This window comes from Lingula anatina, chromosome 5 (genome assembly GCF_051362555.1).
Source record: "Lingula anatina isolate TDL-2025a chromosome 5, LinAna3.0, whole genome shotgun sequence".
Classification (NCBI taxonomy): domain Eukaryota; kingdom Metazoa; phylum Brachiopoda; class Lingulata; order Lingulida; family Lingulidae; genus Lingula; species Lingula anatina.
Window position 1 is genome coordinate 5,095,613 of NC_141771.1, and position 22,155 is coordinate 5,117,767.

Sequence of the window (22,155 nt, forward strand, 5' to 3'; positions counted from 1 at the left end):
TCATGAAAATTCCCATTGTTATACACGTGTATTTCTCATATATTCTCTCCTTTTCTACTTTGCTTTTGATCTTTGCTCTCTGTCATCCAAATATCATTTTCCCTTTTTTCTAAAACTTTTTCCTTTACATATAGAAAGATTTTCATTCTAGCAGCTTGGTTCCGAAGCACGTGTTTAGTCTGCTTACACATAAATCCTACCCTGCATAGCAGTGGCAAATAATTAAACCTTTGAGTAAAATTGTTGGTGTTGGATGAAACCGCTAATTGTGTTAGTAGTGAGACCAGTACAACAAACACATCTGGAAAGGACTGGCTTCAAATGAAAACGTATGACGAAAATATCAACGTTTGATCACAAGCTGAAATATATATTTCAAAAGTCAATGAAACTCACTGAACGCGAATTCATTGTTGGAACCAAGCACTTTTCACTATAAGAAACTTACTGCAAGGCCATTGAACATCCGCAACCTCAAAAGTCCTTACAGTATGTAAAGCCAGAAAAGACAAACCAGTGGGATGCAAAGCGCAACATCATTATATATAAATATATGTGAAAATTGTTTCATAGATGGGTAACATTTTAATGAACACACTTGAGCGAACATGATGAATGACTTATTGTTTTAAATATAATTATGTGAATTGAAAATGGTGTTCAGGAGATACGCCACTGAAGGTAAGTAAACATAAAGGACAAATGAAAAGTCAGCAATCCCGTAATCTATAGCTTGATGAGAAAAAAATTGGTGTCAGCCGTGTATCAAAGACCAGACATAAAGTCTGGCTTACTACTGCCGTCAGATGAGCTACTATTGTCTGGCATATAAGCTCGAATACAGGAGAGGTGTGTGCAGGTCTTTCATCTTACCCGTCAAAGCAAAACTCGATCACAGATTCAAAACTTCAAACAATTGTTTTCCCGGGCGCCTGCCCTCAGCTACACTACCGTGCCAGCATTCGCTGTTTCAGCCTCAACTCAAAGCGGCAGGAACCATGTAATATCACCAGAGGGTTTCCAGCACCCACAGATTTCGGGAGAATTTAACATTGCAGTCACACCTGCCGTTTTCATTGTGCTGAATAACGGAGTTGAAGAAGGAAGAGCACATGTATTCTTGGACTGTAAAATTGCCAAGATGTGTGTAATAATCATTTGCTTCCTGACATTTTCGAGTAAGTACAGTGAATAATATACAGTAAAATGAAGATTGGCTTGTTGATTACTGGTTTATGTATATATATTTTTCATATATACATGTATGTTTATGTATTCAATAGCGCAATACATTTACTAGTACAAAGGTTTTTCTTAGCAGTTGGTCAACAGCATTTGTCTGAGGTTTTCATCTACCAGGGGAGCTCTAGCTGGAAGGGAGGGGGTCGCAAAAAGGTGTAGTTCTCAAAGGCTCTGTACATGTGTGTGTATATGTTGATTGTAAAAGATGAATATTCTTATTCTTATCAAGAGCTATGAGAAATTGTAGGGCACTGGTATTACCTCCAATTTTTGTACAGCTCCCTGCTCAGGGAGTAACTGCGTGATAAGGGTAATTTTTCCTGGAAAATGCCCTTAATTGTACAGATGTAATATTTACAATCCTCCTTACCCGTTTCGCTTTGTTCCGAAAACAAAACGTGTTCATAAGTCTATATTTGGTTGCGATCATTTTATTTTATTTAATAATTGGTCCACAATGAAATACATGTTTTATAATAAGTTCTAGTTACAATAAGAGTGTAATTATGTCGAGAGGCAGACGGGCTCGTCGATCAGATATACATGCATTAGGTCGGTACAGAATGTCTGTGTGCTCCTTGATGTTTTAAAATATCAATAGGTACGTAAGGGCACCACTTGTTTATCTTCATTGGTTTATTTATGGACTATTCTACACGTGAATTGTTTTACATACTGTCGAATATAAAGTGTATTTTGTCACATTTCTTACGCCAGTTCTGCTTCCCATATTGTGACCAAATCATCATCCGTAAAATACCAATTGAAAACTTTAGATTATTTTAAAGCCTTGGCGAAGACAAATACTAAATTTATATAAAATATAACAAACAACTAATTAACCCTTTTTTTAAACTAGACCAAAATATGTCAATGTCACTTTACTCCAACCGCTGGCAATTAGCACATCTTCAGGCAATCTTCAAGTTCTGGCAAACAAAATCAATACCTTTTTTCATAGTGTCAGCCAAGACCTGTCACCTTTACAACCTGATGGAAATGCCCAGCAGAGTTGTATAGTACCTGACAAATTTGTTATCTGCACAGCGGATGTAGAAAAATTACTATCCAAAGTAAAGCTTTCTAAAGCTATAGGCCCAGACCAAATTCCAAATTAGATTCTCAGATACTTTGCAGACTACTTGTCAAAACCACTTTGTGCAATTTTCAATAGCTCAGTAAGGGATGGTTGCATACCAAAAATTTGGAAATTTGCAGAGATAATACCCATTCCAAAAGTGAATCAGCCAAAGGTAGAGTCAGATCTTAGACCTATATCACTAACACCAGTTCTAAGTAAAATTTAGGAGTCTTTTGTTACAAAGTGGGTTACAGATGGTCTGCACATTGATAGAGCACAGTCTGGTGGTATTCAAAATAGTTCAACTACTCATGCCTTAGTTGAATTGACTCATAAATTACTAGGAGGACTTGAACCATCCCCCACAACAAAGTCTTATGCTCAGGTGTTATTTTTAGATTTTGCTAAAGCCTTCGACATGATTGATCACAATATCTTAATGAAAAAATTAGACATTCAAGGGGTACCAGACTTCGTAAGACTTTGGATTTATTCCTTCCTTTGCGAACGGTTGCAACGAGTAAAATGCATTAGCTTTAAATCTGATTGGGTTCAGCTAGTGGGGGGAGTGCCTCAGGGCACTAAATTAGGTCCCATTCTTTTCCTTGCAATGATAAATGATCTGCAAACTTGTTGTTCAGACATTAAGTTTGTCAATGATACCTCCATTTAAGAAATTTGCAAATTTGGCAAAACACCGCATCTACCACAAGCAATAGACCAATTGGCTGACTCGGTCAAGCAAAACAAGATAAAACTTAATGTAAAGAAGACTAAATCGATGGACATTAATTTTACCAAGAACTGTAATCTTACAATACCAACATTGGAAATAGATGGTGAACCTGTAGAAAAGGTCAAAAAGTTTAAGATACTTGGTGTTATTTTAACCCCAGACCTCAAGTGGGCTGAACACATCCAAATCATGTATGCTAAGGCATGTTTAAAGCTCTTTTATCTCAGACAGCTAAAGAGGGCAAAACTGGACATACAAGATTTATTAACTATTTACCAGTCTGTAATAAGATCAGTTTTAGAATATGCCTGTCCAGTATGGGGACCATGTCTGACTGCTGAGCAATCTGAATGTCTAGAGTCAGTTCAAAAGAGAACCTTAAGGATTATTTGCCCTGGTCTCAGTTATGATGATGCCTTAAAAGTTTGTAACATTGACACCCTAGACAAACGTAGACATTTGCTGTATCAGAGGCTTTATACAAAATTTAAAAATTGTGAAAAGTTAGGACATTTATTGCCTAAAAGAAACACCCGCCCTTTACGAAACAACACCAGATTCTTACAACCAAAAGTGAAGACGGAACGTTTTAAAAATTCCTTTATTAATTATTGCCTTTTTAACTTGTAGTAATTTATGGATGCCTTTTTAATTTGTAGTGTTTTAAGAATAATTTATTGTTTTATAATTTAAAGTTTATTGTCAATTTCTTTTAAACATTCTTTGTACAACTTCAAACTTAGGGTTGCAACTTTATCTAATAAATTATTATTATTATAATCATTATATAAAATGCGACCTCAATTACCTGATCTTACTGGCTGGCAAGTAGACCCTATACTTAACTTTTCAATCTGTGTTGTATACATATTTGTTTTTGATAATCTAAGTTCGATCAGAGCAAAAGCAAAAACGAATTACGTCCATGATATGCTTCACTTAGTTGTCAATGAGTGGTATTTAGAAAAGACAGGGCGCCAAGAGCTGTCACTTCTTGTAAAAATTACACCTCTTATTTGGAATAGCTGTTCGAGAGCGTGCGCTGAGACTATTATTGACAAAGGTAAAATATAGACTATAGTATTTACTTTGAAACACTATTAATTGACTACGCCTTAGGAGTATTTGCTGACTAATGAAGTTCAAAAAAGAAAATATTCTTTTTTCTTTTTTTTTTTGTAAATTGGATCCTACACTACCAATCTCGAAACCCTGAGTCACGTAATGAGGGTCATTGACAGATTATGTGTTTTTATTTGATGCACTAGACATCAAATATTTTTGTTACACCAGCAGACATACCAGCATCAGACATGGTTAATAGTGATGGAAATCAGACCGCATCCAAAAACGTTTGTCGCGGGATAGTTCATAAGAACCCGTGTAATGGCAATCACTAATATAAAGATTTATTTCAGCATGAGAAGAGAGTACTAAAATATTAGATCTTCGATCAGAATACGCTAAATGTTCACTTAACATAGCAAACAAACTCACATTTCACTCATGTCAGGGTGTCTTCATATACGGATACATGTATATATGGATACATACAGCCATCATATAATATTAGAAAAATAAAGCTTTGTAAACGACTGCGTTTGTGTGTGTGTGTTTGTGTGTGTGTGTGTGTAAGAGAGAGAGAGAAAGAGAGAGATGGGGGGTCAGCAAGGTTACATCGTTCACGCCAATTCAGTTTATTCACCCTAAATGACTTTGTAAGTATACAGCTGTCTTTATTTTCTCCACAACCAGTGGCCAGGGCCCAGGATTCTTGCCCAGATAAAGACTCGAAACTAGCACAATGGAGACCGGGAGACATTCCACACACTGATGTCACCATCGCCAATGGCAACCTATATCTGCTGGACCAATCAGCAACAGTAAAAAGCATAACAGTTCAGGATGGAGGTGGGTCCACTGGAGCTTGTACGACACGTGCTTTCAACTCCTGACAAGCATTTAAAAAATAATAGTCGAAATCGTCGTTTAGAGTTAAATATATGAAATAGTGCATCAAAATATATTCTATTGCCGTCTGATTTGGTATTACTTAACTAATTTATTACTTAACTTATTTAACCATAAGCTTTATGCTTTATCAATCTAAACACTAATATATCAAATTTGATAAAAACGAAAGTTTTGTTTTCCGGGTATTGCATTCACACCAGTCCCATCAGTAATATGCTAGGTTATTGTAAATTATGGGAAAAAATCCATTATATTCGACAATGAACAATCAATTAACGGCCAAGTGAATTATGAAATATTTTACTATCCCTCCCAGGTAAACTAGTGATCAAAGACGGCGTGGCCCCGATCATCGTGAAAACAAAACACATTCTTATCGAGGACGGTGGAGAGATGCACATTGGAAGTCCTGGTTGTAGGTAAGGTTTTAATGACTCCACTACTAGAAGTGTCACCCCCTAAATCAGAGTAATCAAAGTAGGCAGATCTTGGGTAGTCACTACTTGTGACCAATGAGTATAAAACCGCTGTACCATGCAATTTTATTGTTGGTCTTTTGTGTAATTTGATGTTAATAACATGATAACAGGAGCATATCATTCCACAGTCATATATCTCCCTCAAAGTATTGGTTCAGTAGGGGTGTCACATCTGTTGTCCAGTGTGTGTATAAATACTATGTGTACCCTGTATTTATATACATCTTTACAAATTGCAAGCTTTATATAGCACGAAATGAAGACAATTAAATTCACATTAGAATATGAGGCAATACCTGTAGAACGAAGTGGCTTGAGCCCCCTTTACACCTTGGTCGGGGTCCTTTCTGCGTCCCTTAGAGTAAAAAAGTAATACTTTGCGTACCGACAACTGGCCGGTCATTGAGTATTCATTCTGCAACCAAAGCGATGCTGGTGCCTCGTTTTTACGACCACAGCGATGCCAGTTTCATGGTCGCACAAAGGACACAGAAAGGACGCCGTTCATTGTTAAGGGGAGTTAACACACACACACACACACACATATATAATGCTTTTTTGGTGGCTTTTGAACAGGTACCAAGGAAAGGTAACCATCATCCTCCAAGGCAAGTCAACTGACTCCGGTGAGAATCCAGATTTCGGCAGGAAGTTTATTGGTGTCAGTAAAGGTGGTACCTTGGAAATTCACGGCAAGACAAAAACAGCTTGGACCTTTCTGGAAGGGCACCTCAAAGGTAAGGGATATGCGTAGGTCACATGTATGAAAATAAAATGACGCACATATAGAGGGTCTGGCATCGTGTGTTTAATAAGCCCGAAAACTTCCAGAAAATAACAACTCGTTTGAATAAAGGTCTTACTAAATCACAGATACGCACGCTCGGTTTAAATTTTACCTTGGAAAAACTGGTATTGTTTTATATAATTTTTTTTTGCACATAACACTTATATCATACGTGATAAGACATTTTATCATTGACGACATTGCGGTAAAAAGCCTTATTTCGCTATACAAAATACTATTGGTGATAAATGTTACACAGCCTTATACTTTTTAATATCATTAATTTTAAATAGTGACTAATTTGTAGGGCCACTTGAAGAAGGAGCCCAAATTGAAGACTCCATGCAGCGCGGGTTAAACGTGCGTGTTATAGATAAGGCCACGGGCAATATCACTGCCCGGGAACGATTTGACACGTACGGCGACGAGGAGGCCTCAAAGCGACTGATTGATTTCATCACAGAACAGAAAGGTAAGACTCTTTTCATGGTCTTAATTACCATCATGCGCCCTGCTTTATCATGACGTTGGGATCAACCCCCCTTCCCCATATCCCCTGAGATCTGTCTTTAGTAATTCTCGGCATATCTGTCGCCATTCTATGTCCCATCCAATATGTCCCGTTCGCTTTCTACATTTTTTCCTCGTTGTCTTCCTATCCTTCTTTTTCCTTCTAACTTTCCGGCTATATAATTTGAATCAAAATAGGGGGCCTATTGGTGGTGCTTTGTTTGTAAAAAATAAGATAAAGAGCGAGGATAGATATCTCAAACGGAGAATTTTACATGTAATAGCAGAATTTGCACATTTACCAGACGTGTACAATGTATATTATCTGAACGTAGATGGAGCCATAATTACAATAGCAGTGTTTGACGAGGCGTCTAAGAGGCTTTACGATGAAGCTGAAACATTGTTGACCAATATGGGAAGCGGAGAGGTAACAAAGATCGGCTTTCGGTAAGTTTTTTTAGTAAAAAAATGATAATAATAAAAAATAATGCTGAATCTTATTTATTTCTTTTAATCAAAAGATTCCGAGAGGCCTAGAATAATCGAACGCACTGTGATTATGTGAACACTGATCAGCAGGCCAAATCTGAAATAAGGTTAAAACGAACACGATTTTAACGTTAGGCCATCTGGTAGATTGTTTGGTCTGGGTGGTTACTGATGCAACTGTTTATTACGCCAAATACTTCAGAAAACTCTGCAATGCATGTGTAACTTTATACCAAAGTGTATGGCTACGCATATTTGTATTTGCTTCCAAATTCATGGTTTTAAAAGAGAGATCATTAAAATGATACAGTGAAGTAGGAAGAACGAAAAGCGCTCTGATGGTCCTTTTTTTGTGATGCATTTGTTAACAAGGCTTCGTCCTGGTCACATATATCGTTCCGTCTACCGCTATCCCGTGCATTCCTCCTTTTTTCACAAACACCGACTTACGCTGTCCTTTATAAATAATTATAACATTGCACATGAGGGCAGAACAGGTAGAACAAACTAAACATGATATTGTTTTTGTCAGACAGGTCGAAAACAACCCGTTGGAGATTTGTGTAGTAGACTAGCCTCTAATAATAATAATTAAAAAAGCAGTTGATATGTTCATAAATGGCTTTTAAGTACATATTTTTTTGGATAATGTCTTTTTTTTTAAAAAAATTAATTTTTTTTGTATGGTTCTGTTTTGATATTTGGTTTATTCGTTCGGCATTCTGAGAACTTTTGGGCCATATAAAATAATTGTTTATATTACATAACCCAAACGCCATAATACTATTTAAATGACGTTTTACTTCACTTAAGGCACCCATGGGCGTTCATTGCTGTTAAAGGATCTTCGTCAGAAACCGTTGAAGAACGAATAAAATACATAAGTAAGTGCATATTATCATTAATTCTTTCTAAATTACTATATGACGCGAAAAATATTTTCCATGTTGTTGCCTTGTCTGTTTTGGGAAGTTGGGATTAATTGTATTTTATTTTTCAGACAAAATGAACATATTCAAAATCTCACTGGGTTTTAAACTGTACGCATGTAAACTAACTCGCCCCATTAATTTATACAGGGCGAAGTTAACAAATTTCGTTGTTCAGACAGATATATTCTTTTAAGACGTTTTGGATTATATTTAAGACACAGAGACAACCCACTACGCCACGGCTGAAAAAGTTTTCGCCAATGACAGGGGTCAATTCCGTGTCTACGTGAAAAGCGGATGGGACGGTGAGCTGCCTTTATTTTCCGTTCAACATTATGAGTCGATCCTATTCGATACTAAAATGTTACTGCTGATATGCAGTATGTGTTTTATAGTCCTGAATTTCGATATTGGATCGTGCTCTGAATACACATATGGGATTGTTATTATCTTATGTATTCCTTTTTCATGTTTTAATTTCTTTTACGCCAACATATTATGCACATGTATTAATATTTTGTCCTTCGTACGCTTGGTACATGCCTTCAATGATTTGTTTTCAGTATTTTAATGTCCGTTTAGCTCTCTGATATACATACTGGTGAAAACACAGAGTTATGAAAAATATTGATACCAGTAGTAATAAGGCGGTGCATTGTTTGTGTCACACAGGAACAAAAGGATGGGCAAGCTCTGCAATCGAGCTGACTGACGTAACAGAAGGATACGTGATCACTCTCGCAGATGACGTCAGCAGTTGGGATGAAGGAGATCGTATAGTAATCAGTAGTACCGATTTTTCCATGTATCAGGCGGAAGAATTTCTTATTGGAAAATGTGAAAGTTGTAACCGTAATCAAGTCAATATCATGGGTAAGCTTTTACCTGTTAGTGCGTATAATGACTATAATAAAGATGCCATGATTCGGTGCAGCAACTTTACTATTTCATGAGATAATTGTCATGCTCCGGATAAATACTGTTCGTGATCGTCGTCTTTCGTAAAGCCTAGGTCCCAACCGAACGTATGGGCTGCTACGTGTGCCACAGTGGTCTACGGGCAAAAAATGGGGAAAACGTGGGAGTTCGTGAGTGAGGAGCACGTCCATCGTGCGACTTTTGGAGGACGCAAACAGCACGTAGTAACTTTTCGACATGATCAACAGCCGCTATACGTGCGATCTAGCTACGTCCTAGCCGGACGCAAGGAACCAAAAAAACTGTGCGTCCAAAACGTAGTTGGGACCTGGGCTTTAATGTGAAATTGTAAAAAAACACTCTTAAGAAGAGAGCAATCGTCAAATCTTATGCAATATCCAAGATAAATATAGATACGTAATGTTTCTATATTTGGGTTTAAGAGATTGAAACCGTGGTAACCTTAATTATTTTCAGGTCCAGTCAAGTATTTTCATTTTGGCGGGTCATCGTACGGCGTGGACATGCGCGCTGAGGTTGGACTCCTCAGCAGAAATATCCTGATTAAGGGAGAAATGGAGCCAAGCTGTTATGGGGAAAATTTCTGCCAGTTCTTCGACTACGACACATTTGGTGGTCACTTGAGGGTAAATTAAAATTATTCGTTATACCTCGCCTTTTTCGTGATTATTAAATTTGTAATTGGGAATATTTCGATCAATGCCGTATCTCCGTCCATGTTACTCAAAGGTAGGCCTACTTGCATCTTACTATAGTCGTGTTTTGATTCTTAAAATTTATTTTCAATCGGAATGGCTTTTAATTTAAGCGGACTAGTTATATGTCGGACTTGAACATTTTAATGGAGTAGAATCTTGAAGCTAATAAATATAGTAATATTTTACGGGGACTTTCTTGTTTCCAGGTCCTCAAAGGTTTCAAATCAGTCCATCTCTCAGGAATAGAGGTGTTTAATATGGGCCAGCAGATTCTTGGCAGGTATCCCATCCATTTCCACATCTGTGGTGACGTCGACGAACTCGGTGGATACACCAATCCTACTTGGGTTAAAGACCTGTCCATCCATCACTGCTTCAGTCGCTGTGTCACAATCCATGCTACAAATGGTTTATTGGTACGTAATTCTTTAAGATTATTTATGTTTCACAAGTGGCTGTATTGGGTAAACTCCTTTGCCCTTAAATTTCAATAAATTAAAAGCATACGAGGTTAAAGGTAAATATTTTCTTATGAAAAAGACGAATGAGCGTAATTACCATCATAGTATTACAAGTGAATCTCCTAGGTTCACAGTGTCGTTGGTTATGATACACTGGGACATTGCTTCTTCCTGGAGGACGGCAATGAACAAAGGAATACTCTGGACCATAACCTGGGTCTCCTCACCAAACCAGGCACCCTCCTCCCGTCTGATAGGGACACTAACATGTGTGAGAATATGTTGGACAACGTGATCCCAGGATATAAACCTTCATCTGGTGAATGCAAGTAAGCCACTTTTGAGTGTCAGATCTTCCAGGACCGTCTTTCTTTCTTTCTTTCTTTCGATCTCTATCTTTCTGTCTGTTTCTTTCGGGTCGGTAATGATTTCAGTCACCTCTATATCTCGATATAAAAGTACAGCATGAGTTTAAAACTGCAATAGTAATAAAAAATGGAACCACAAAGATCCTTAATTTTTTATTGTTTTCAGCGGGGTCTCCACATTCTGGATAGCTCATCCGAACAACACGTTCACCAACAATGCAGCTGCGGGCTCAGATGTAAGTGCAACCGAAAACAGTTCCACTGGATTTGGCCACAAATATGTGCTGCCAACCTTAAAGATGTGAATACAGTTTTGTTTAAAGAATGCGACTGTGATGTGAAATTTTATTATCTCGTCATAGTGAAATCTGAAATCCATTCCATATAAAAGCACTTGTTTTTTTGTTATTCCCAGAGCACAGCTTACTGGTTTGCGTTCTACAGAGAACCAACGGGTCCATCTGCTGGAACCCTCCCCGAACGCCACGGCGAGAGGACGGCAATTAAGAAGTTTTATAACAACAGAGCCCATTCTAATCCCAGAAGGGTGAGTGATCATTTTTGGCCAGCCTTATTTTACTGGGACAATTGAAATAGTATACAGGGGCGGGTCCAGGTTTTTTTTTAATGGCGGGTGGGGTGTCCGCGGATGCGAAGCCGAACGATGCGAAGCCGAACGTCCCCCTCCCCCTTGATGTGGGGTCCGTGGCCTGCTGTTCCCGTGACTTCCCGATTGCAGGGCCAGGTCGTTGCTGTGATGGAATGACATTCGTTATCTGGGACTCGACCTCATGACTTCCCGTTATCATGGCTTTAGATTTTCTTGCAGCCAACGATAGCGCTGTACTTGACGACCCGCCAACCTAATATACGTTTTACTACTTATAGTAATAAAATGCACTTATAAGAAATCATATCTAGCAAAAAAATACTGCATAAAACATTCTAGCATTTGAACCCGCATACAAGGGTATAGCTGTGTTTAAGACAGCGGAATTACCACGTCGTTGACAATTAGGTCGTACATTGAATGGAAACTTTCTACCTTGTCACGCAGAGGGCCAGTTTGGTTGTGCATGTTTACATCTGCATTTATTATCGATAACCCGGGTGCAGTACAGAAGTTCACGATGTACACGAGGCCTTGTTTGAGAAACCGACACGGATAATTTCGTTTTGTGCTGAGATTAAGTTTAATTTCACGTATGACTTTAAAGAGCACAATGGGTGGTTTGGGTTTAAGCAATCCCCTATAAGAAGAGAGAATCATTCAAAACGTTCAAACGCGTACAAGTAATTGTGACGATGCCAATTTTGAGAAAAACATAATTCTGCAAAGAAGATTCTCTTTTTGTCTGCTGAACGCGATATACAAGTGGTAAGACATGGTAAGATCAAGTATTTGAAGGGGGTCAGTGTTTTATACGAATGGCAGGTCTCAGATTTGAAGCCCACCCTCAAGCCCCTTGTGGTACGCTGAAGGGCCCCAGAATATTTTGGTTTTTTTCTGAAGAAAAAACGGTGCCATTTGGAACGGTTAAGAACTATAAATCAGCTAGTTAAAACTCTAATTTTAAGAGGGAAATATTAGTGTGATTTTTTTTAGAAACCGAAGGGGGGGGAGGGGGGGGAGGGCATAAAACGGTTAGTTCGGTTCACATCTCTTTATTCCCGATGCATGTTTTTCTAAATGTACATCAAAGCAAATAAAATGGTGAAATCTGACAAACTCAACGAAAGGAGGAGACACTTGCATCCCTCTCTTACGTGAATGGGACTAGTCAAGCACCTTCTCACAGACATTTGTGTTGTCCATACGACAGACATTTGTTAGCAGTGGTTGTGCCCTCAATTATCCAGCACGTATTTTTGCCAGAATTCCATTCCCTGTTGTAACGGGCTATATGAACGTGCGTGCCTGTGGAACATGACCTTGACCCTGGTGCGTGGTACATGACGTAATACTCTTTGTCCAGAATGCCACTTTTTCTGAGGCGATCCCACGCAGTTTTAACTCCAACGCCCTTGACCAAGATGTCTGCTGCTTGACCTTTCTTATGCTGAAATAATAATAATAATAATAATAATAGAGTCTGGAGTAAGGCCTCGGCGTTGTGCATAAATTTGACAATTGTTATCAACCCCTATTTCTTTCCTGACATTTATTTCAACACTATTGCTGAAATGCGGTGGGTAATGCCAAATATGACTTTTTCGAAGGCATCAGTTCCAAATGAAGAACATATGGGACAAAATCATCATAAATATTATACAAATACTAGCACATTTAAGAAGTTTCTGTTGTCGTATTAAGCTAGATACAAGCGATTCCAGTTGTACAAATAATGTCTCTTACATAGGGATCAAAACCACTTCGTCTTCCGCTCGTGACGGTCACCGTGGTTTTGAAAAAGTTTGCGATCTCTTGAAGCTTCATCTTAAGGGCCACGCTGTCCACCTTTTGGTACCCGTATTTTACTGTCCCACTGAGCGGCTCTGCAAGCACAGAATTGTTATACTGTAACAGGTATAGACTTAGGTTGGGTCCGCGTGGGAGCTATGAGAAAGTCAAAATAATGATGAAAATGAAATGAATAATTCATGCTTCAAATTTAGCAAGAGCTGATCATTGATGCACTGTGAAACAGTAATGTTTTATAATTGTAACGAAACTTGACCATGACACAATGCATATATGATTTTTAAATGGATACTTTGCTTTTGTAATTGAATATAGAACGTCCAAAACTAGCTATAATTTCTAAAACTTTTCAACCATGATATTGACTTGATATCAGTGTGGCAATTTTATTCTTGAAAAAAGCATTTTTCAAGAAATAAAATCTCCCTTCGTTACTTACTGACGCAACTTGCGTCTTTCTTTAAAGCAACCCATCCACTTCCCGAGCCAGTTCTCCTCAAGGTACTGTGTCGCCAACACCGGCCGTCAGAAGTTCGATAGGTGGCAGCAACACACAAACGATTAGTTGCGCATGCGTCGGAACATCTTCCTTCAGACCCTGTTATGAAGTTGTCAATGTCGCGTCCTTTGACGTAGAATGCATTTGCACGCCGCGTCATCCGACATATTCCTAAAACCAACAAACAGACAAAGCTGATATGTCATTTATATGTTGGGGGAAAGAATCTAATTTGGTTTTAAAAGAAAGCCTACTGTGCATTTGGTTGATGATTAAGTCTCCGAGAATTCCGAAAACGCACGCTATCGTATGTGTTTAATACTGGAATCACGCGTACGGTTATTTGACATGGCATTTTATTTTCGAGAAATAATATTATTTTCGAAATGCAGCGTCTTATAAATGCATGTGCTTGTAGGAGCGGACTGTAACATTCTCCTGACATCTTGTCCAGCATTTCCTCTCATGAAATTGTCTAGTGCAAGACACGAGACACTTTTATTTACTACAGTTAAAACCATTTAAAACATTTATTTAAAACAATTAAAAGAAGTTCTACAAAACATTTTGTCACACAATGAGCATTTGACCGTCAGGAAACAGAATGAAATTTAATTTGGAAACATTTCCCATACTCTTGAAGGTTGGTAAAAAAAGTTGAAAAAATTACAATTTAAAAAGATTTTTTAGGTTCGAAATTAAGAGTTTTAAAACGGGATTATACATCCTTAATTTGTCTGTGGTTTTGGATATAACACGCTTTAATTGGTGTTAAAAGAAATACTGCTGAAATGTCGTGGATAGTTATTAAATTAAAATTATTTGATTATCTTTATTTTTCTTTACTTGCTAATAATTAAGGACCTAACGCACATCATATCATTTTGTTCCTCAAACTTAACACTAACAATTCTATTAGCATGTTTTCAAAAGTTAATTTTTTACAGTGCAATTCAACAAACCATAAAGTTTATCATATAATGAAATATACTTTACCATTGACATTGACGGCTGCAAGGCCCAATATCAAAATTGTGACGAAGATTGATCTCATGGCGACAATTCCCTCGGTTTCTGTCAATACCGATGACATGAAAATATTAGTCGAGACAGCGTGTTTTATACAAAAATTCGGCCCACGTCTCAATTTAAAGTCACTTAGTGCAATGTAACCGCACATTACGGACAAACACGATAATTTTCTTACGACCTAACCCAAATGTGTCATAATCGGGGGTAAAGGATATTAAACATTGTCAGAGTGGTTACAATGACATTAATCTTCTGTTTAAAACAGTGAAATAATTATATATATAGCATATACATATAATTATTTATATTTACTGGTAAATGATTTTATGTTTTATACTAATGTTAGGTTAAGAGGTACATGTAAATACACCCCATAAATGCCAACATCCTCCACATATCCTTCCTCCGAACAAGGGCAATGTATTTTATGGCTGCACTACGGCGATGAAATGGTTATAGACACGGTTAACAACATGAGAGGATGTGTCAAGATAAAATAAGAAAGTGGGATGTCCTGCCAAAATAGGTTCGTCTGCTGACCATGATATGGGCGCGTTGTGGTGATATTACCATTAAAGACTCTTGGTAGGTCAAAGACAAAGACGTCCATCAACGTTTGTTTTATTATTTCTAGAACGGTGCTATACATGAAGTTATATTCCGATTATAATGACAAGCAAAGTTCAAATTCTATTTCTATTTGAATGATATAAATCAATTTTGGTATATCTGCAAAGGGGTAGTGAAAAACGAGGAGTGACATGAGAATGACTTTAATGTTACCCCGCAACGTTGGGGTTCGTTCAAAAAGCCAGTTCCTCGCTAGAACAAACGTCATCTACATGGAAATTCTACATTACAAGCCGCTATATCTCTCGAAACGTGTTTTTTTAATTTAGAATAATTATTTTACTGTCAGTTAATTTTCTATCCCCAGTTGCGATGAAACAGGCCATGTTAATTCACTGAAGGTTGCAGGATCAATATCACTCATGTAATGAAATTACGTTTCGAAGTTTTAATTATTATTATTATTATTATTTTTATTATTATTATTATTTAAAAAACCGAAGTGGTCTGTGGTCCGTTTCGAGATTGCACGTCTACGCAGTCAAAAATGATAGCATTTTTAGGACTATACGTAAACAAGTTAAACGGAATAAGACAACAGTATACACGTTAATCAGTGCCCCAATAACATTAACATCATAAATTCAAATGCCCTGTCCCTCAAGGGCTTATCTCTGACATACAGGGGCACAGTTTGAAATGAAATCCCAGGTCTTTAGTTAAAAGGAATTATTTTGACGCATGCGTATTGCAGGCCGCACTGATGCTGGATGACGGGGTAAAAATCACACAGTCAACCGAGAGTGACCCGGCCGAATATTTGTCAATCCAGGCATCGGCAAGGTAAGGGAAACATAAAGCAACACTGCACCTGCACTCTGACAAATCTGGGAGGAAAAGGCACGTACATGTATATGATAAGCACCAATTAAGTTAATCCAATTAACTTATCCCTCCTTCGGGTAACATCCATTGCGTGTGCCCTTCCCAGAGTATCTTTGGTACGCCACTGAAAATGGCTGTTATTAAAATATGCCAATCAGACCCTTAAGTGTTCCTGCCTTTGTTATCATGAATATTACCTTTCACTTTTAACAGACTTTTATAAAGTGTGCATCTTCACAAAAGAAATATTTATTTTACATTTGAAAACTCTGTCAGGGGGCTGCTTCTCCAATATTTAGATTTAAGATTATTCACAACTTCTTTAAAAATGGTAACATGGTATTTAACTTATTGACTTCAAAGTGAATGGATATACCATTAAAGACCGAAAGATTTTGTCCTGTAATGAAAGGGATCTGGATGTGACGATTACGTGCAATTGCATGATACTGGCAACTAACCGTGGTTTTACTTTTAACTTTTTAAGTTTCCTTTTCTTTTTTTTTAGACACGCTCCCCACGTGGACGCTGACATCGATAAGCCCAGGGCCACCTCGTTAATAGAGCGCTTCACGGCGTTCAAGGCAGCAAACTGGGGGATATGGGCACGTGGTGGTGATATTACCATTAAAGACTCTTGGTATGTCAAAGACAAAGACGTCCTTCAACGTTTGTTTTATTATTTCTAGAACGGTCTTATGCATAGTTATCTTCCGATTATAATGGTACTACATACTTAAACTCTGACCGATGCATTTAATGTGTTTACACGTTTAAATATTTGCAAGTAATTGTGTTTATAGAAAAAACCTAGAATTTAAAAAAGTTATGTTTAGGGGAATATTGAATACATAGAACCGGTGTTACCCGGTATGTATTTCCAAATGTAGAAAAACTTTCAAAATGACATGGTTTTCCAAATGAATTACAGGTTTGCTGACGTCACGGAAGGTATCATTTTAGCAAGGTAATTACCATTCGATGGAAAATAAAACGACCTATAGAATGCTCACATTATTTTGATTCGTTCCGTCACCTGATACATTAGAGTGAAATGGCTCTGTAGTACGAAGGATCGAAGGTGCCTGAAATTTGTTAATAACTTTAAAAATAATCCTGTTTGGAATGCATTCCGTTTGTATATTGAACTTGCTTTCCTTGGTCCTGGTCTTTGTTACGTATATGTAGTTACTAGATAACGAGTGTAAGCTAACTATAGAAGAGGCAGGTTGTGACTGGCATCTTCTTTAAACATATTATCGCTGCACTATTTAATGTAGATAGAACTTAATTTTTGTAAATGACCGCTGTAAAGTAGCAGATTGTCTTCCATGATAGCGAGTAAGCTTCCCCTTCATTTGTGCAGGTAAGCCTCGCTCTAGATTTTGACCCACTTAGGTCAGGGTAACACTAACCATTATAACTACATGTAAATGATATTCGATCAGTTTTGAGTCTGTTTCTATAATGGGTTTTACCATACAGTGAAGGAAGAACCCCATTTGACCCCGGCAGTCATCAGGAAGTCATAAATACCGTCTTTGTCGGCGAAAGTGAGAACAGAGGAACGAAAAATCTGGGAACAGACAATCCAAACTGGGCAGAAGGCTTTGACGGAAAGATGCGAAATTTTCCAAACAAAAAGTGAGTCGCTGCATAATAGGCCTAGGCCTATTCCCCTTGGTAAGGCACCTTAATTTGCTCTGGCAAAATAATAAAATCTTATGCCCATGCAATTTCACCTTGTATGTATGGCGCGAAGAAACCATGACAGGTCAATTACTCTCGTTTTGCGTTTATCACTTATAAGACACTCCTCATTATATGGGCAACGTGGGTATTCAGATACATTGTACCTATATCGCAATTTCCAGAGTAGAACCCCGGAGGGGCATGGTTGTTTACGACGGTCCCATCTCCGTAGAAAGATGCCAGTTTAAGCGCTACGTGAGCCAGTACAACAAAGCCACAGCAGCCATTGGGTTCCTCCTCGAAAACAAGTTCCAGATTGCTCCAACAAGCAGGTTCCTTGAGGCATCGTTTGACGACGTGGTAACTACGGATTCTCAGTTTATCTTCTCGTCTGAAATACCCGTATTAGTGTCTAATGTAGCACATGGTTGTGCTGTATGTCTAGGATGACATACAGCAGAGGACGTAATATTCTGAAAACAAGGCAATGCAAATTGCAACTCAGCATCAAATATCTGAAGTGGGAAGTTCTATTCGTGTCGTAAAATCGGTTTATCTGTACCAGCTGTAAATATACGGCGGTAGGTGTGCGTTCGAAGTGGTTTATGCCTTGAAGCAGTATTCCTTGATCACGACCCATTGTCTGACTTAAATTACTAATAAGTGATATGTTCGTTTTTTTTCAGACTCGCCGTGCATGGCTTCATCGCATCCCAACTGGCTATATTTCCACTAAACCAGATGGAGATGGCGACAAAACTCAGATTTTCCACGACGCGGACGGCTCCGTTAGTGGTTATACAGACTCTTACGTCATTCGAGCAGACAACTATCTTCTCCGCCATGATGGGTGTGTAGAAAAACCCGAATGGAATTGCGTAGTCTGTAAAGGATCATATTCACAGGTTGGTTGGTGTGAAGAACTCATATTGCTTTTTCTGAGATTGAAAGCTGTAAAATACATGTTGCGTTATTTACTTAGTGCCAATGACCAAGAACTAACCATTTTCACTCTACGCATTATGATGATAAAACTGTGCACGGTATATGGAATAGCATTATGTATACTGCCAGTAAAATGTTTATTTTAAATAAAGAATACTTCAATAATTTCAGTTATTTGAAATAAATGCAGTGAATTAGAAATACATATACATGCATTTCTGAAGCCGACTTTTGTTTAAATGATAATTTGATGATCTCTGTGTTTTTAGATGTGGGTAATACCGATAAGCGATAACCTTATAATGAGCATGACTCGTACGGACCACCCAGACAAGCCTCTTGAATTGGAGAATCAATCAGGAGGCACCAGCGCTAGTAAATGGAAAAAATATCAGCCGTCCATGTTAATAGGACAAACCTACATCATCCACTGGAGCGATACTGCGCCTGAAACCATTTCTCTTCACCTTATGAATTTCAACAGGTGGTCTATATTCTACTAACTCCATCCAGGATGTTATGTATTCACTTCTGTCTGTCTGTTTGTTTGTCATCAGTCTAATTCAAAACGCCATGGGCGGAATTTGCTGATATTTTCAGAATAGGTCAGAAATGAGGTAGCATACTTTTTAAACGTGATTAGGGTTAAGTGGTGATCCGTGGTCCCGTTCGACATCCATGAATGGGCCCAAACTCGAGAATTCTGAAAATAGAGGTTTTCACCATAGAGAGATAGGGCCAATAGCCTTGTTCAATGGAGGTGCTCTTAGCTACCATAATTTATCAGATTACTGAGGCACGCACCATCCACTGATATATTTTCTAGTTTTCCTGGTAAATTATATATCCCCGATATATGGTGATCAAATATAATACAAACTTCAACTACGTATACGTGTTCGCAATGTTTTATTTTTTGCTGGTACCATTATCTGACTAAGGTAATAGCGTGAATATCAAAAAGAGGGCTTTAAGTAACCAAGGCATAAACAAATGGTAATTACCGTGTCGAAAACCATGGCAAAACACCTGAAATTTTAGATTATACAATGCTTACTCGAAAACCACTCAGTGCCTGTAAAGTTTTCATTTACGTTTCGTTTAATTCCTGTATCCTCATTTTTCCAGGAACGACTATATCATACTTGGACTCTGCTACCCCCTTGGGACAACATTTGCTGAGATCGAATACAGAGCCAGATGGACAAGCGGCACCCAAAAGATCCTGACAGAAGTCCAGTCGTTGGATAAAGTTAAAAATGGCAATGGTGACGTATATTACTGGGATTCAGAAGTTGGGTGAGTGTTTGGTATAATGCGCCATACAGTTCATCTAGGCTATTGGAGACTGGGGATGGATCTGAATTTGAAGCCCATTGGTATTAATCTATAGAACAATCCATTCATTTATCGAGGGTTGCACTAAATCTGAAGCTCAAATCTATCGTTTACTTCAGCAGAGTTACAATAGTAGCTACAATCCGAAAAAAGTCCTTCCTAGAGTGATGTCGGAAATAACAAAAGATAGATCAGTACATTACAGTATATATATCATTAGACAGGTGCACGTACACACCAGTACAAGATAAAGAAGTAAAGGGGGTGTAGAAAGACAAAAAGATACATACATATGTATGTTACGCGTAATATTTATTTCCAGACTATTGTTCCTTAAAATCATTGCGCAATACGACAGGGAAGGCTGGAACTACTGCTCCAACATGGGATGTGAGGTGGTCACGATCGATGCCACTGTACCAGATGGCGCCACCAGCGTCTGCCCAGGAGCCTATCCCAAGTACCAAGAAGAGCCTGTCAACATTCCGATTGCCTGAACGTGACAGTGACAGGAAACAGTTTGCCAATATATATAATAAGCAGATTGCTAATATATTAACTATATATACACAGATTTTAAAACAAAGTTCAAACTGCGGTCTGTTTAACATTCGAATAAACTGTATTGTCAGATTATGTACACGATGCTAATGATATATATATATATATATATATATATATATATATATTAAACAGATAGCAAGAAACATATTCCGTTTTGGTAGTTCATTGATATCTGGCAACATATATGAACACGAATCAAGTAAGTGTTAAATAAATTGTCTAATTTTCTTGTTTTGGATATAATGCACTTTGTAATAAAATGACCATTCTGATCAACCTTCGGATACATGAAGCTGTATAGTTTTATATTTAATGACATTAATAATAATAATAATAATAATAATAATAATAATAATTTATAGTCTAAAATCCAGCCTAAAAATGTTCAGTAGACTTAACATGGGTAAAATGAACAGAATAAGATGACTAAAATAAATGAAAATGTAGTTAAAATAATAAGATATCAACTAAAGATGTGAAGTAAAATGTTACACTTGACACAGTGGCAGACTGCATGCATGGTGCGTGAACTTACTTGCAGGTTAATCAATTAGCGTGAATGTTTACATCAGCTGTCATTTAATAAAATTTATTAGTTTTTTTTGTGAGCAATTCTGAGTTGAGTATTTCCGTGTCCGCGAGAAACACCAGGTATCAGTTGGGCATAGTGTCGTCTTTGTCAGTCATTTTTATGTACAGACACAGATGTGTCTGTACATATAGCCATCATCTGCGTCTGTCGTCGCCGTCGTCGCCGTCGTCGTCGTGCACTCAGCGATAACACGATAAGTGGAATACCGTTTTACATTTTGTATTCAAATTTACAGAACTGATGAATATTCATAATACGCAGGTCAAGTTCGAAAATCAGCATGATCGGGCCATTTTTAGGGAGGTTATGCTTTTTTAAAACTTTTTTTAGCATTATTATAACACCGATAACACGATAAGTGAAAAACCTTTTTACTTTTTGGCTTGAAACTTATAAAACTGATGAATATTCATAATATGCAGGGCAAGTTCGAAAATCAGCATGATCGGGCCATTTTTAGGGAAGTTATGCTGTTTTTTCACTTTTTTCAGCATATATGCAGCACCGATAACACGATAAGTGGAAAACCATTTTACTTTTTGGCTTGAAACTTACAAAACTGATGAATATTTATAATCCGCAGGTCAAGTTCGAAAATCAACATGATCGGGCCATTTTTAGGGAAGTTATGCTGTTTTTTCACTTTTTTCATCATATACAGGGTTACCACTTAATATGGAATATTATTTTTGGCGAGTAAATTTTCTACAAAATATTTTTTTCTCTCTAACTACTTTACATCCAAATCTGAGGTGTCACTCCCTGAGTAGCCAGGTGTGTTACCTAATTACCACACAACTCTCGAAACAATTGATGCATGCAGTTGCATGTTCTGTGGTCAGAAATGTGAGGGGTGGTCTTTTCGGCAATTTCTGCCCTTGTATAAACACGCATGGGTTTGGTCAATCTTTGGAGTG

General features: G+C 37.8%; 2 protein-coding genes across 2 annotated transcripts; one reads left to right on the top strand and one right to left on the bottom strand.

The window, feature by feature from the left end:
- Positions 1-653: 653 nt before the first annotated feature.
- LOC106170529 (cell surface hyaluronidase CEMIP2-like) lies at positions 654-21,175 on the top strand. Its single transcript, XM_087013234.1, has 24 exons — positions 654-681; positions 975-1,178; positions 4,815-4,970; positions 5,350-5,452; positions 6,089-6,249; positions 6,607-6,771; positions 7,145-7,259; positions 8,115-8,185; positions 8,449-8,538; positions 8,906-9,106; positions 9,629-9,798; positions 10,077-10,286; positions 10,458-10,660; positions 10,866-10,935; positions 11,115-11,246; positions 15,977-16,065; positions 16,616-16,747; positions 17,039-17,074; positions 17,593-17,751; positions 17,982-18,159; positions 18,486-18,704; positions 19,014-19,228; positions 19,873-20,043; positions 20,405-21,175. The coding sequence occupies exons 1-24, from the start codon at positions 654-656 to the stop codon at positions 20,577-20,579; spliced, it is 3,453 nt and encodes a 1,150-aa protein (XP_086869360.1). The 3' UTR covers positions 20,580-21,175.
- Positions 12,349-14,737, bottom strand: LOC106170530 (uncharacterized). The gene is made up of 4 exons (XM_087013782.1): positions 14,617-14,737; positions 13,561-13,791; positions 13,056-13,195; positions 12,349-12,759 (listed from the first exon to the last, which is right to left on the bottom strand). Exons 1-4 carry the CDS (start codon positions 14,711-14,713, stop codon positions 12,493-12,495), a joined length of 735 nt encoding a protein of 244 aa, XP_086869908.1. The 5' UTR covers positions 14,714-14,737; the 3' UTR covers positions 12,349-12,492.
- Positions 21,176-22,155: the final 980 nt, after the last annotated feature.

Bases quoted from the DNA above. Each gene is read 5' to 3' on its own strand.
- LOC106170529 (XM_087013234.1), top strand. From the start codon at position 654: ATGGTGTTCAGGAGATACGCCACTGAAG. The intron at 1,179-4,814 runs GTAAGTACAGTG...CTCCACAACCAG, and splicing joins TTGCTTCCTGACATTTTCGA to TGGCCAGGGCCCAGGATTCT. The intron at 4,971-5,349 runs GTGGGTCCACTG...TATCCCTCCCAG, and splicing joins CATAACAGTTCAGGATGGAG to GTAAACTAGTGATCAAAGAC.
- LOC106170530 (XM_087013782.1), bottom strand. From the start codon at position 14,713: ATGTCATCGGTATTGACAGAAACCGAGGGAATTGTCGCCATGAGATCA. The intron at 13,792-14,616 runs GTAAAGTATATT...TGTTGGTTTTAG, and splicing joins TGCAGCCGTCAATGTCAATG to GAATATGTCGGATGACGCGG. The intron at 13,196-13,560 runs GTAAGTAACGAA...CTGTGCTTGCAG, and splicing joins GAAAGACGCAAGTTGCGTCA to AGCCGCTCAGTGGGACAGTA.